The sequence below is a fragment of the Pan paniscus genome, chromosome 4 (assembly GCF_029289425.2).
Source record: "Pan paniscus chromosome 4, NHGRI_mPanPan1-v2.0_pri, whole genome shotgun sequence".
In the NCBI taxonomy this organism is placed as follows: Eukaryota; Metazoa; Chordata; class Mammalia; order Primates; family Hominidae; genus Pan; species Pan paniscus.
This window is the reverse complement of record NC_073253.2, coordinates 172,391,403-172,405,258: the sequence shown is the minus strand read 5'-3', so window position 1 is coordinate 172,405,258 and position 13,856 is coordinate 172,391,403. Positions and strand designations below refer to the sequence as shown.

At 56.2% G+C, this 13,856-nt stretch overlaps 2 protein-coding genes across 5 annotated transcripts in view; both read left to right on the top strand.

Annotated features, from left to right (window-relative positions):
- Positions 1-4,557, top strand: part of LMAN2 (lectin, mannose binding 2) — a 50,893-nt gene extending 46,336 nt beyond the window's left edge. The window contains exon 8 of the mRNA XM_034961063.3: positions 2,935-4,557. Within this exon, the coding sequence (XP_034816954.1) occupies positions 2,935-2,954 (20 nt within the window). The 3' untranslated portion in view covers positions 2,955-4,557. The remainder of the gene's footprint in view (positions 1-2,934) is intronic.
- On the top strand, positions 2,971-13,532 carry MXD3 (MAX dimerization protein 3). Of its 4 annotated transcripts, none has more exons than XM_055113049.2 (6): positions 2,971-3,087; positions 8,880-8,976; positions 9,253-9,358; positions 10,044-10,315; positions 12,774-12,957; positions 13,035-13,532. In XM_055113049.2, exons 1-6 carry the CDS (start codon positions 2,972-2,974, stop codon positions 13,148-13,150), a joined length of 891 nt encoding a protein of 296 aa, XP_054969024.1. In that variant the 5' UTR covers position 2,971; the 3' UTR covers positions 13,151-13,532. The 4 variants fall into 4 exon arrangements, with proteins under 4 accessions (XP_054969024.1, XP_034816957.1, XP_008956502.1 ...); XM_034961066.3 differs by lacking the exon at positions 2,971-3,087 and adding an exon at positions 7,448-8,616; XM_008958254.4 differs by lacking the exon at positions 2,971-3,087 and having other exon boundaries at positions 7,448-8,976; positions 10,044-10,073; positions 10,201-10,315.
- The last annotated feature ends 324 nt before the right edge of the window (positions 13,533-13,856 follow it).

Sequence of the window (13,856 nt, the reverse complement as noted above, 5' to 3'; positions counted from 1 at the left end):
AAACTCCCGACCTTAGGTGATCCACCTGCTTTGGCCTCCCAGAGTGCTGGGATTACACGCGTGAGCCACCATGCCCGGCCATGGAAGGACTTTTTCAAGAAACCGATGTGGCCAGTTTTCCGTATACCTCCAGGTGCTCTGTTCTGGCGCCTGGGTGCTCCACCAGCACGGAGAAACACAAGTGCCCTGTGGCCTGAGTCCCAGGCACTGAACACTCTAGCCTGGGCAGCAGCTCCGGGAGGACTCAGCTTCCCGAGCACCGCCCTCAGGTTGGGAATCCACAGCAGCACCGACAACACACCACACAGTGCACCAGCCATCAAGGGGGCGCACAAATGACCAGGGCTGCCTTCCAGGCAATGGCCACTGCCTGGTGGATCCAGTTAGTAAGCCGAGAGCAGTTTGAGGACATACCATCTCCATCTGGCATCAAACCACCCTGCTCACTGCGCCAGTTGTTGTAAGGACACCCTGGATTTGTTGTCCTTAGATATGTAACAGACACAGAAGTGACTGCCATGGTGGGAAGAAGCTTATACTCACAGTTCCCTAGAAACAGGCGGCACCGCACACTAACACGGGCCACACGGGGAAGCACCAGTGTTGGTCGGGGGCAGAGGGAGGGAGGGGAACTGTGGGGCAAGAGCCTTTATTGTGGTTTGCTTAGGAAGGAACCTGAGAGGCAGAGTGAGCAGGTCTAGGATTGCCTAGCTTGAATAATTTCAGTGGGTTTGGGGTAGGATGTCCCTAGTTGTCCAGTCTCTGGGGGATAGTGGTGCAGCGTGTAAGAGCCCAGTAAAGGAGGTGGTTGGAAGGTATGGGCTCTGGATTGGTTAGTATGAATATGAAAGGCACGGCACGCTTGCAGGTGAGTGAGTGATTTACTATCTCTAGGAATTGGATGAGAGGATGGAGTATGATGAACCTTTGATTCCTGGAGGGCCATGAGTTCACCGTGGTATGGAAATGCAGCTGTGCTGTGATCAGTTAGTGGAGGCAAAAATTAATAATGAATTTTAGAAATGATGGATGCAACTCCCAAGGAGTTAGTTCACTGGACGTATAAGGAAATGCAAAGTAACTAGAAACAAGCTAAATATACCATCCTATTGTTCTCTGTAGCAACAATGAAGGCAAAAGATGGTGATAGGGCAGATCTTGAGATTGGGCCAAGCTTGGATTGTGGCTGGTTTGAGCTACAGCTATGCCCAGGGCCACTTTTGAGGGGAAAAATTATGCTGAAACAACAGTGAAGATGGTTAGAATGATTCACAAGAGAGTGGGGAAAACAAAGGGAAGAGTCAAGATACTCATCCCAGCAGGATGGAATCTTTAAAGGGTTCTTAATGAAATGGACTGAATAAAGTAGGCATTGATGGGGTCAAAACAAAGGTCATCTCCAACACCCTTGGAAGTCCTTGGGTGGACAGATGGGAGCTTCTGCTGGTCCCCCACTATTGAAGGGCCCTAAACAAATCTGATTTACTCACCTTAGTTTGGAAGATTTTAAAATGTCAGAGGGAGGCCGGCCTGTAATCCCAGCACTTTGGGAGGCTGAGGTGGGTGGATCACCTGAGGTCAGGAGTTCGAGACCAGGCTGACCAACATGGTGAAACCCCATCTCTACCGAAAATACAAAAAAAATGGTCGGGCGTGGTGGCACACGCCTGTAATCCCAGCACTTTGGGAGGCTGAGGCGGGCGGATCACGAGGTCAGGAGATCGAGATCATCCTGGCTAACACGGTGAAACCCTGTCTCTACTAAAAATACAAAAAGCCTGGTGTGGTGGCGGGTGCCTGTAGTCCCAGTTACTTGGGAGGCTGAGGCAGGAGAACCGCTTGAACCCAGGAGGCGGAGGTTGCAGTGAGCTGAGATCACGCCATTGCACTCCAGCCTGGGCAACAAGAGCAAAACTCTGTCTAAAAAGCAAACAAACAAACAGACAAACTAGCCAGGCATGGTGGCGGGTGCCTGTAATCCCAGCTACTCAGGAGGCTGAGGCAGGAGAATCGCTTGAACCCGGGAGGCAGAGGTTGCAGTAAGCTGAGATTGCGCCATTGCACTCCAGCCTGGGCGACAGAGTGAGACTCCGTCTCCAGGAAAAAAAAAAAAAAGGCCAGAGGGAAAGATGACAAGGAGAAAGCTGATAGGTAGTCACCTGGGGCAATTGTGCCACAATCTAATCAAGATAATGACTGACACCCACTGCGGACCCAAGGCCATGTGGACATGAGCCGGTGAAATGGTCAGGGGCTGCAGGAGAGACTTTACTGGGACACCTTTTTGTGGAACCCATGCTCTGTGATTCCAAAATCTATTTGTGAAGTCCCAATGGGAGCGAGAGTTCGACTGGGAGAATATGGGAATGTGATACCTGATGGAATGGAAACGGTGAGGGTTGAGCAGGCTTTATGCAAAGCGACTGCAGCTCCTTTACCTGAATGTACTATGGGGGTGGATATTGGGTCTGGCTGAGGCGTTTCTCTTACCTAGCATGCTAAAGCGGAAGGCATGTGAATCTCCCCACCTGCCAATATTGATTGGATATACTTGATGGAAACCAGTAAGATTGCCCAAGCCTGTGCAAGTTGTTCATTTGTTGTACCGTAGCCCCGCTGAGGAGCAGACTGGACCTGAGGGCAAAAGCCGGAGTGCCACCTAGTGGCAACCACTGGGATTTTGGACCAGGAAATTTCCGTTTGACTAACTTGCTATTGGATTTAATTAAAGTCCAATTGCCCCTATGACTTAAGGACATGAAATAACCTTGAAACCTGAAATACTCATAATTTCTCGGGTGATGTTGGGGAAATACTCTGATAGGAGGGCAGTGCCCAGAAGGGTCCATCATAATTTGGAAATGATTTTTCTGGAAACGTGCTATCTGGGGAATGCAAGAAGGCCGTCCCAAGTGGGTGCCTCTTCCCCCACAGGCAACTTCAGAGCCACCTAAGGAGTTTCACGGGCCACATGGGCAGTGAGTGCCCTATGAACAGCGCTCTATTGACCAACAAGAGCCGCCTGGTTTATGGATGGAAGTTTCAAGGTGACAGGACAGCTTCCTATCTGGAAGACCATCAAAGAAGGTAAAAACAAATCAACTCAGCAGGTTGAATTGACTGGTGTTTGTGCTACATCTCACGGGCAGTGGCCAACCTGCCCACACAGTCAGCAGAAGGGCAATGGAAAACTGGCCTATTAGTGGGATGCCTGTATAGGGCATGGGCCTGTGGACATCATTATGGGAGTCGGAGGGGTACATTAAAGTAGGACGTTTGATGCTCATCAGAAGAACCCCATTCCAGGATCAGGGGGTGATTGGATTCAGTCAGTGGATATTCCGGTGTGCTCACTTAAGGAGGCCTCATGATATGAGGGACATACGGGGTTGCCACAGTGCAGGGATGGACTGAGTCTAGACATGTTCCCCTTGCACCCTCTGAGGCACAAAACACCAGTAACTGTTCTGTCTGTCAACGAGAGGCTTGATAGGCAAGTCAGACTGAAGCCTGTAGCCCCAGGAAGTGTAAGTCGTGGCAGGAACAGTCACTCTGCACACTGGGCTCAGCTTCCCTGTGGTAGATGCAAATGCTCACAGCACAGTAAAAGGACTGGAACTCAGCTGGGCACAGTGGCTCACGCCTGTAATCCCAGCATTTTAGGAGGCCGAGGTGGGCAGATCACCTGAGGTCAGGAGTTCGAGACCAGCCTGGCCAACATGGTGAAACCCTGTCTCTACTAAAAATATAAAAATTAGCCGGGCATGGTGGCAGGTGCCTGTAGTCTCAGCTACTTGGGAGGCTGAGGCAAGGGAATCGCTTGAACCCAGGAGGTGGAGGTTGCAGCGAGCCGAGATTGCGCCATCCATTGCCCTCCAGCCTGGGGGACAAGACTGAGACTTCATCTCAAAAAAAAAAAAAAAAAAAGGTACCAATTTGGACTCTGCCAGGTCACATTTCTTCAGACCAAGGAACACATTTTACAGCACATAGGGTCCAACAGTGGCGGAGGCATCCTCCCCAGAGTGATGGTTTGATGAAGAATTGGAATAGGCAAGTGAAACATTTGTTGACTAAAATAGGAAAAGCCAGGCAAGGTGGCTCATGCCTGTAATCCTAGCACTTTGGGAGGCCGAGGCAGACGGATTGCTTGAGCTCAAGAGTTTGAGACCAGCCTGCGCAACAATGGCAAAATCCTGTCTCTACAAAAAATACAAAAAATTAGCTGGGCGTGGTGTTGCACACCTGTAATCCTAGCTAGTCAGGAGGCTGAGGCAGGAGGATCACCTGAGCCTGGGAGGTCAAGGCTGTAGTGAGCTGTGTTCATACCACTGCGCTCCAGCCTGGGCAACAAAGTAAGACCCTTCATATATTACCAAGTTGGGCAACATACATGAAATTGGGGTAAGAGTAGGGAAGTAGGGGTAGAATAAGACAGGAAAAATATTTGAAGAGATAAGAACTAAAAACTTTTCCAGAAGCTCAAGACACCCCAGGCAAGGCAAACACCAAGAAAACCACACCCAGGCGTGTCACAGCCAACAGTTGAAAACCAAAGGTGAAGAGAAAATATTAAAAGCAGATAGAGGATAACAATACATTATATCCAGTGGAAAAATAAGAATTTCAGCTGACTTAGAAAAAATGCAAATCAGGCCGGGTGCGGTGGCTCACACCTGTGATCCCAACACTTTGGGAGACTGAGGGGGGCAAATCACCTGAGGTCAGGAGTTCAAGACCAGCTTGGCTAACATGGTGAAACCCCGTCTCTACAAAAAATAAAAAAATTAGGCATGGTGGCATGCAGCTGTGGTCCCAGCTACTTGGGAGGCTGAGGCGGGAGGATTGCTTGAGCCCAGCAGGTCAAGGCTGCAATGAGCCCTCACTGTGTCACTGCACTCCAGCTGGGTGACAGCACAAGACCCCACCTCAAAAAAAAAAAAAAAAAAAATGGCCATACTACTGAGCCTACAGAGGCCTGTTTGCAGTGTTCCTCCCCGGATAGCAGGGGCTGCCAGGCACTTCTGAGACCTGTCTAGCCAGGGCTGGCCTCTTGGCTTAGCCCCTGTGACATCAAGCGAGGGACCGGCTGGCACCCAACTCCTGATCATTATGCTGCACTGCCACAACAGCCGGGGTTGGCGGGGGGGTGGGCGTTCCAGAGGTGGCCTCTGTGTGGGGGTCTGCTGACTGCTTCTTCTGACATCCTGTGGGCATGGAGACACAGGCCCACTAGCCCTTCCCTACCCCTTGCCTATGGCTTGGCCAAGCCCCTGTTCGGCATTGGTTTGCCCTGTCGCTGAGGTCGTAGTCTGCAGGAAGAGGCTGACCCTGAGAGACGCAGGGCCCACTGCTACTTGGGAGGATGCGCTGAAGGAGGGAGGCCTGGGAACCTCCTGGGGCAAGTGGCATTGAGCAGGGATGGCAGAGGCAGGGAGGTGGGCAAGGCCATGGCATGTCCCCTGCCACAGCAGGAGGAGGGGCACGGCCCAGCTCAAACTTTGTCCTGAAGGCCATGGGAGCGTGGGCCTTCAGCGGGGGCATGAGGCCTTCAGCGGGGGCGTGACCTGGTTAGCTCTGTGACTGGGGAGTGCTGCTCTCTGGGAGAGGGGAGGCTGCAGGCAGCCCAGGGAGGAGGCTGGGCAGGGGTCCAGGGTCAGAGCCAGGCTCCCGACTCCCCCGATGACTCTTCCTTGCAGGGGAGAAGGGGAAAGGATCTGGGGAACGCAGGGCCATCTCCTCCTGCACCGTGTCCATGGAGTGGAGGAGGACGGTGAGCCCAGGACTGGCTCCCCTCTTCAAGGGGTCCTAACTGGGACAAAGGCCTGGGGCGGGGGGTCTCCCTTCTTCCCTTCCACTCAGGGCACAGATGCAGACTCTGCCCTTGGAGCCCAGAGGACCATAGACCCGGGTAGAGTCTGCACTGCAAGTACAGGCAGCAGAACCCCAGTTACAGTGGGCTGGTGGAGGCAGGAGGTCACAGGGCGAAGCGCAGGACCCTGCGGAGTCCAGGGCAGAGGATCTGGGCTGGTCACTGCTGGGGGGGCACTGCAGCTCCTCTGTCCAGTCCTGTGCCTAGAGGCCACTAGCTCTAGCATTTTCTCACAGGGGCCCAGGGGACATCCAAGGGCTCGGGGCAGGATCCCTGCTGGTCCAGGCTGGATCCCCCCATGCCCCGTCCCATCCTGTTCCTGGGGAGGTATTGTTCCTGTCTGGCCTGGCCGGTGGCCTTGACCCCAGCCCACATGCTGTCCCTGGCTCAAAACCGCTCTGCAGCTCCTAGGATGAAGTCCAAACTCCTTGACATGAGCCCTCCAGCCCCTCTGCAGCCCCAGCCTGACTCCCACCACCTCCTGGCCATGTCTTCAGCTCACATATGCTTCCTTCTTTCCCTTTGCTGAAAATTCTCCTCCTTCAGAACCTCCCCACCCCTATCCCACCCAGACTGGAGGCCAGGCCACCTAGGGCCCAGACATCTGAGTAGGTTCGTGTCTGCACTGCATGGTGCTGACTTTAGTGAAATAAAATTGGAAATTCATTCACAAGCCTTGTGGCTCCTTCCTTCAGAGATGGCTGATTGCAGGGGGGAGTTTGGGGGAACCCATCAGCATGTTCTGGGCCCTGCAGCCTCTCCAGTGTCAGCCTGCACCAGGCTATTTGCTCTCTGTAAGCCACACCGCCCCTGCCACGCTCCTTTCAGCCCCAGGGCCTTTGCACGTGCTGTTCCTTTGTCTAGAATTCTTTCATCTCTCCTATACTTAGATAACACCTCTTCATCCATTTCCCCAGTAAAGCCTTCTCTGACCTCACCAATTAGGTCAAATGTTCCTTAGAATGTGTTGTGGGGCACGGTCTCTCCCTGTGAGGACCTGTCCAGCTGGACCTCCGCCTTCCTGCGACTGTATTGGTGTCTTTCCCTCTCAAGCCTATGAGCTCTGCAAGGGCAGGGACCCTGTATGATTTTGCCTATCATATGTCCTCCAGCCCCCAGCACAGCGCCTGGTGTCCAGTGAGAGCTCAGCAAATATTTTGTGAGTTAAGGACAGGCGGCTGGGTAGATGGATCGTCTGCCTAGACAGGGCAGTTATTCCGCTGTGAGCAACTCTTAGAGAAACTTCATTTTTTTTCGGCGCCTGGCCGAAACTTCAAGATGTTTCCCGGCCAGGAACGGTGGCTCACACCTGTAATCCCAGCACTTTGGGAGGCTGAGGTGGGTGGATCACCTGAGGTCAGGAGTTCGAGACCAGCCTGGCCAACACGGTGAAACCCCGTCTCTACTAAAAATACAAAAATTAGCTGGGTGTGGTGGTGGGCGCTTGTAGTCTCAGCTACTTGGGAGGCTGAGGCAGGAGAATTGCTTGAACCCGGGAGGCGGAGGTTGCAGTGAGTCGAGATTGAGCCATTGCGCTTCAGCCTGGGCGACAGAGCAAGGCTCAAAAAAAAAAAAAAAAAAAGATTTTTCCCAAGGAACTGAGGCCTGACTGACATGTGCCTGTGTTTAACCAGGACTGTCTCTTTACAGAGCATCGATCCCTCCCACCTTCCCTCCCCTCTCTATTTTGGGATTACTGGAGTCACAGACTCAGCCCGTGGCTGGCAGCAATGCTCCACCCTGCTACAGCTGCGTTCATCTTCCTGTCCCCAGATGTGGCCCCACCTGCTGGTGCTGAGGCTAGAAGTCATCACAGCCACTCCTTCGGCCGGCTAGGAGAGTCAGGTGCAAGAAGGGTTTATGGACTCTGAGTAAGGCAAGCAGGGGCTGCCTGGGAGGCAAACGCCGCGGTCTGGTTGCACTGGCCTTTGAGATGGGCGGCTCCTTCATGCCATGGGCACCGCAGAGGCATTGGCTCTGATCCTTCAACGCTGTCGCAGGGCTCCTGAGGCTTAGAGACGGAGGTCACCTCCTGAGTCATACACAGCTGAGGCATCAGTGACAGGAGAGGACCCCAACTCCGTGGATACCAGAGCCCCAGGCTCCGGAAAAGGCCATTTCGCGTGCCTCCAGGGTATGGCCTGCCTGAGGAAGCTGTTACCCCACTGACGTTTTCGTAGCAACAACAGCTTCCTCACAGAAGAGGAGGGGGGCCGAGATATTATTCCCATTCGACACAGTAGGAAGCTGGGGCCCACGGGGGCCTTCGGGGGCAGATGGCAGGCAGGCTTGGGGACAGACCCCGGAGGGCAGGAGCCGGGTCCGCCGCCCCTCCGCCGGCGCCTGCGCATTGAGGCCCAGCTCCCCTCTCAACCCCGCCCCATCGCTTGGGTTTTCAAATTTGAAACCTGCTTCTTTTCCCGCCCGAACGTGTGGATCAGCGGCGGGAGAGGGCGGGGCAGAGCGCCAGCCAATAGGGCATCAGAGGCTCCCCGACCCCACCCCGAGGATGACAACAGCGATCCTTGAGAAGCCATGTGCGAATGGGAGAGCGGCGGCCGGAGGCCCCGCCCCCGCGGCACCCACGTGCAGCGGCTGGGCCCGGGGCTTTCAGGGGACCACCAGGCCCCCAGAGCGCCGTGCTATGTTGGGGGCTAGTCACTAGCACGGGGCTGGAAGCTGAGATCAAAGACGCCAATGAGCCGGCGTGGGTGGATGAGTGAGGCGGGCAAGAAGCAGCACCGGTTAGCCTGAGGGTTCGCTCCAGGGCCAGGCCTGGAGCCAGCGCCCTTACCTGCCCCTGGAAAGTCTGAGACCACTCGGGGCGGGGCGGCTGCCGGAGGGTGGGCTGCGGCTCCGTGGCGGGTTCCAGAGGGGCGGAGCCAAGGGCTGGGCGTTCCCGCGGGCGGGGCGTCCCGGGGGCGGGGCGGGCCCCTGTGTTTGTTGCACCGTGTCAGTTACTTTGTAACAAAAGTGCTGCAGCCGCTTGCTCCGGCCGGCACCCTAGGCCGGCCCGCCGCCCGCTGTCGCCGACATGGAACCCGTGGCCAGCAACATCCAGGTCCTGCTGCAGGCGGCCGAGTTCCTGGAGCGCCGTGAGAGAGGTGAGGAAGGACCCTTGGCTGAATTCCGGGCGGCGACCTCGCTGACACGGGCCTGGACTGGACCTGGCTCCCAGCTTGAAGGATGCACCGCCCTAGGACAGTAATCCCGGGGCGCCTCGCCCTCAACTCGAGAGGAGTCCCGGGGCGGTAGAGCAGGGACGGGTGGGGGAAATGGTCCTGGCGCCAAAAGCCTTTCCTTGACCGTGCTGTGCCTGGGGCTCCCGCTGGGACCAGGTCCAGCCCCAGCCTGACGCGGGCGGGGGCTCTCTCTGGCAGAGGCCGAGCATGGTTATGCGTCCCTGTGCCCGCATCGCAGTCCAGGCCCCACCCACAGGAGGAAGAAGCGACCCCCCCAGGCTCCTGGCGCGCAGGACAGCGGGCGGTGAGGAGGCCGGGGGCGGCGGGAGTGGGGGTGGGGGTGGGCGCCGCCCCTGGTCGGGCCCTCCTCTGCCCACTTGTTGCTTGCATCTTTTGGGCCAGGTGTCCTGCTCCAGGAAGCGTTCAGACCCCTCCTGCCATCTCCCCACTCTCCAAACACACTCACACCTTTCTATTCATTCAAGGACTATTTGTTGAGCACCTCTAGATGTGCCGGGAACTGCCAACAGCAGTTGGGGTCCCGCTTCCACTCTCACTCCCGCACCCCACACATCAGGCCACTCACCTCCCCCGCTGGCTTCCTCCTTTTCTCTCCTCTCCCCAGCCCTTTGCATATGCTGTTCTCTCCTATTTGAATGCCTCTCCCTCCACTACCAGCTTGGGAAACATCTATTTCTGCATTTAGCTGCCACCTCTGTCTGGGAAGTCCTTTCTGACCAGCTGGCAGGGGCCCTTGTTAGGACCCCCATACCCACCTAGGCAGGCTTCTGTTAAGCATTTGGCTCCGTGTGTCTTTGACTCCCCTTGCCCTGCCAGGGGACTCTGGTGTCTGAGGCCAGCATGAGGTCTCCACAGGGGACTTGTTTGGGGCAGACATCTGTAGTGGCTCTTGAGCCACTGGGGGCCCTGGGATTGGGGCATGGGCAGTGGCTGATTCCCCTTCACCCCATCCTCTCTGGCATTGGCAGGTCAGTGCACAATGAACTGGAGAAGCGCAGGTGAGTCCCAGTCCTGCCCTGACAGCGCCAGCCCCCAGGGGCCACTGCCCTCTGGCCTTCCCTCCCCTGCCATTCCTGTGGCCAGCAAGGTGGGGCTGGCACTGCCCTCCAGACCTCTTCCCCACAGGAGGGCCCAGTTGAAGCGGTGCCTGGAGCGGCTGAAGCAGCAGATGCCCCTGGGGGCCGACTGTGCCCGATACACCACGCTGAGCCTGCTGCGCCGTGCCAGGATGCACATCCAGGTGAGGCCCCCTGCTGCGCCCGGACTGGCTTGCCCTGGTGTATGGAGGGCTGTGCAATGGAGGGGCTGGTGGGACTGGGGAACGAGACCTGAGGTCAGAGCTCAAGAACTGTGTGACTTAGGACAGCTCTCTGAGCTTTTACTTTCCAGATCCATTAAATGGGAAGAAAAGTAGACAATAACTCAGAGGGTTGTTGAGGCTTAAATGAGTTCACTCTATAAATGTTCACTGTTGCTGTTACAGCTGTTATCACTTAGATCACAGCTGTGAGACCTTGGGCAGGTCACTTAGCCTGTCTGGACTAACCTTCCCTCCTGTTTGAGGGGAGGGGATGGCTGTTGAATTCTGTGATGGGAGGTATGTGGGGGTCCTTGGGACTGCAGAGGGTTGGTCCTTGCTCTCCCCCTCTCACCTTCAAGGCCTCCTGTTATGGGCAGTCTATCCTGGTGCCACCTGGGAGGCAGCTCCAGGGACAGGAGGGGAAAGGACTGAGAAGACGCCAGTCACTGGTCCTCCCAGGGCTCCTGCTGCTGCTGGGGCTGAGCTCGGTGCCCCCTGGTGGACAGGAGTGGAGGTGCTGAATAAAGGCCCAGGTGGCCCTGGCCATGTCAGAAGTGGCCTTGGAAACCACAGGACTTTTCCTGCCCTCTAGAGGAATACATGGAGGCACAGCTAGGCTGAGGGCCAACAAGTCGCACAGCTGATGGGCGGCAGATTCAGGACCCATGCCCAGTTCCCTGGCTTGCGTTATCTCCTCCGACAAGTGTTTACTGAGCACTGGTTCTGCTAGGCCCTATTCTAGGCACTGGGGGCTGTGGCACACAAAGACCTATGCGCTGTTAGTAAATAAACCACAGCTGCGGGAACAGCTGCACTGCCCCCCGGCGTCTGTCATTACCATCATTGTGGCTGAGTAACACTCTGGTTGGGTAGTGGCCCAGTTTCTCACACGGAGCTTGCCTGGCCTGGTTCTCGGATGGATGATGTGTGCCCCTCAGGGGCTGGCCGGCCTGTGGGCAGGACCTTGGCAGTGCTCCTTCTCTGGGGCTCCATCACCCCTCTCCTGGCTTAATTCACCGGCCTCCTCCCAGCCTTCCTGTTACCTGTTTTGCCTCCACCAGGCTGTCTTCTACTTTGCTCTAGAATGATCTCTGCAGCACACCTATCTACCCAGGCCCATCTCCTGCTGAAAACCCACCAGTGGCCCCTGACAGGACAAAGCCTCTGCTCCTTCCTTCCTGTGAAACTCAAGGCCCTTCATAACCCAGGACTTGCCAGTAGGCTGCTCTTTTGGCCTCATCTCTCCCTGTGCCCCACAGAAGCTGAATGCTCTGTGCTCTTCCCAGGCTCCCTCTGCTGTGTCTTGACGTTTCTTCCTCCCTGTGTTTGCCTCGGCAGCTCTTATCTTTCTACGCCCAGTCCAAACGCCTCCATGGCCCAATTCTCCCCTTCTTGTTGAATGACCGAATGTAAGCTTCTGCCCACTGAGGGCTCTGCCTGGGAGAGCCCTTGGCCTTCCAGTCCTTGGAACTTCAGGGCTGGCAGAGCTTGGCGGGAGGTAGGGGTATGGGCGGGAGGGTGCTAACGCCTTCACGCTCTCGCTCTTGTAGGGATCGTGACCAGGAGCTACAGACTGGTAGCCTTTGTTTGTTCTCTAGTTTTCTAAAAATTTAAATTAGCTGTCAATCCCTCAAAAGACATTTGACATGAAAAAGCTGACTTTCCAGCTAGCTTCTCGTAAAGAAATGGGGGGCTGGGCGCGGTGGCTCACACCTATAATCTCAGCACTTTAGGAGGCTGAGGCAGGCGGATTACCTGAGGTCAGGAGTTTGAGACCAGCCTGACCAATATGGTGAAACCCCGTCTCCACTAAAAATACAAAAATTAGCTGGGCATGGTGGCGGGCCCCTGTAGTCCCAGCTACTTGTGAGGCCGAGACTAGGGAATTGCTTGAACTTAAGAGGTGGAGGTTGTGGTGAGCCGAGATTGTGCCACTGCACTCCAGCCTGGGCGAAAGAGCGAGACTCTGTTTAAAAAAAAAAAAAAAAAAAAGAAACGGGGAGACCTGGTAACACCGGGCCTGTTTCCCATGACTGACAGCACATGCCTGGCTCCTGAGCCAGAGTGTACACGCAGCAGTGCACCCTGCTCCTGGTTCCCACCCCTGGACGCCACAGCACTCCAGTCCTTTATCCTTGACTAGGCCCCAAATGCCTTTGAGATTGTGGTGCCCCCCCACCCCCAATCTAGGCAGCACCCTGACAGGACGTGTGCATGGCCGGAAAGGGGCTGGCTTTCTGGAGGATGTGGGTGCAACCCTCTGGGGCCTGGATTTAGTCGCCACCTGCCTGGAGTGGGCATTGGCCCTGTGGCCGTGGCCCGGTACTGAGTGGTGTTGGGGTGCAGCCCAAGCCCCCACGCCGCTGACCCCAGCCCCTTGCTCCTTTGGGATCCGCAGAAGCTGGAGGATCAGGAGCAGCGGGCCCGACAGCTCAAGGAGAGGCTGCGCAGCAAGCAGCAGAGCCTGCAGCGGCAGCTGGAGCAGCTCCGGGGGCTGGCAGGGGCGGCCGAGCGGGAGCGGCTGCGGGCGGACAGTCTGGACTCCTCAGGCCTCTCCTCTGAGCGCTCAGACTCAGACCAAGGTGAGTGCCCCGAGGCTGAGGGGTTGTGTGGCCCTCGGGGCGAGCCAGGTCTTCTGACCGGACCCCTCCCCGCGCAGAGGAGCTGGAGGTGGATGTGGAGAGCCTGGTGTTTGGGGGTGAGGCCGAGCTGCTGCGGGGCTTCGTCGCCGGCCAGGAGCACAGCTACTCACACGGCGGCGGCGCCTGGCTATGATGTTCCTCACCCAGGGCGGGCCTCTGCCCTCTACTCGTGCCAGGCCCACTTGCCAGGCAGGAGCCCTCCCCAAGCCTTCAGGGCTGCTCGGAGTCACCTGTTGGAATGGACTAAAAGGACCCTTGTGTGGGAACAGGTGCTCCCCAAACACCCTGCTGCTGGCTGCCAGGCAGGCCCTCTGGAAGGGAAGGGGCAGGACTCATCAGGACCTCCCTGGACCCCTGCAGGGCAGGCAGCTTGGCCTGAGCCCAAGCATTTGGCTCTGCTGCCCCCAAGGGGACAGGAAGCCTCTTGGGCCTCTTCCCTTCCTGGACAAGGCCCCCTGCCTTTGCCTCACGTAAACTGTACAGTATTTTCATTAAAAGCCTCTTTCATAACTTCCCATCCATAGTCTTGCCTAATGAAAATGGGGGAACTCCCAACCACAGACCCACTGGAAGAGGAAATAATATCAGTTCCCATCACTGACACTGTTGGCCGTGCCAGGCAGTGCACTTAATTCTCACAACTCGAGGCTGTTCTGTCTCCACTTCACGGATGGTAGAAATGAGGCTGAGTGACGTGACTCGCCTGAGGTCCAAAAACAGTGGAGCCAAGATTCAAACCAGAGCCTTCCGACTCCAGAGCTGGGGCCAACTGAATTCAACAAGTATTTATTGAGTGTCTATTATGTGCTAGATACTGAGACACATCAGAGAACAAAACC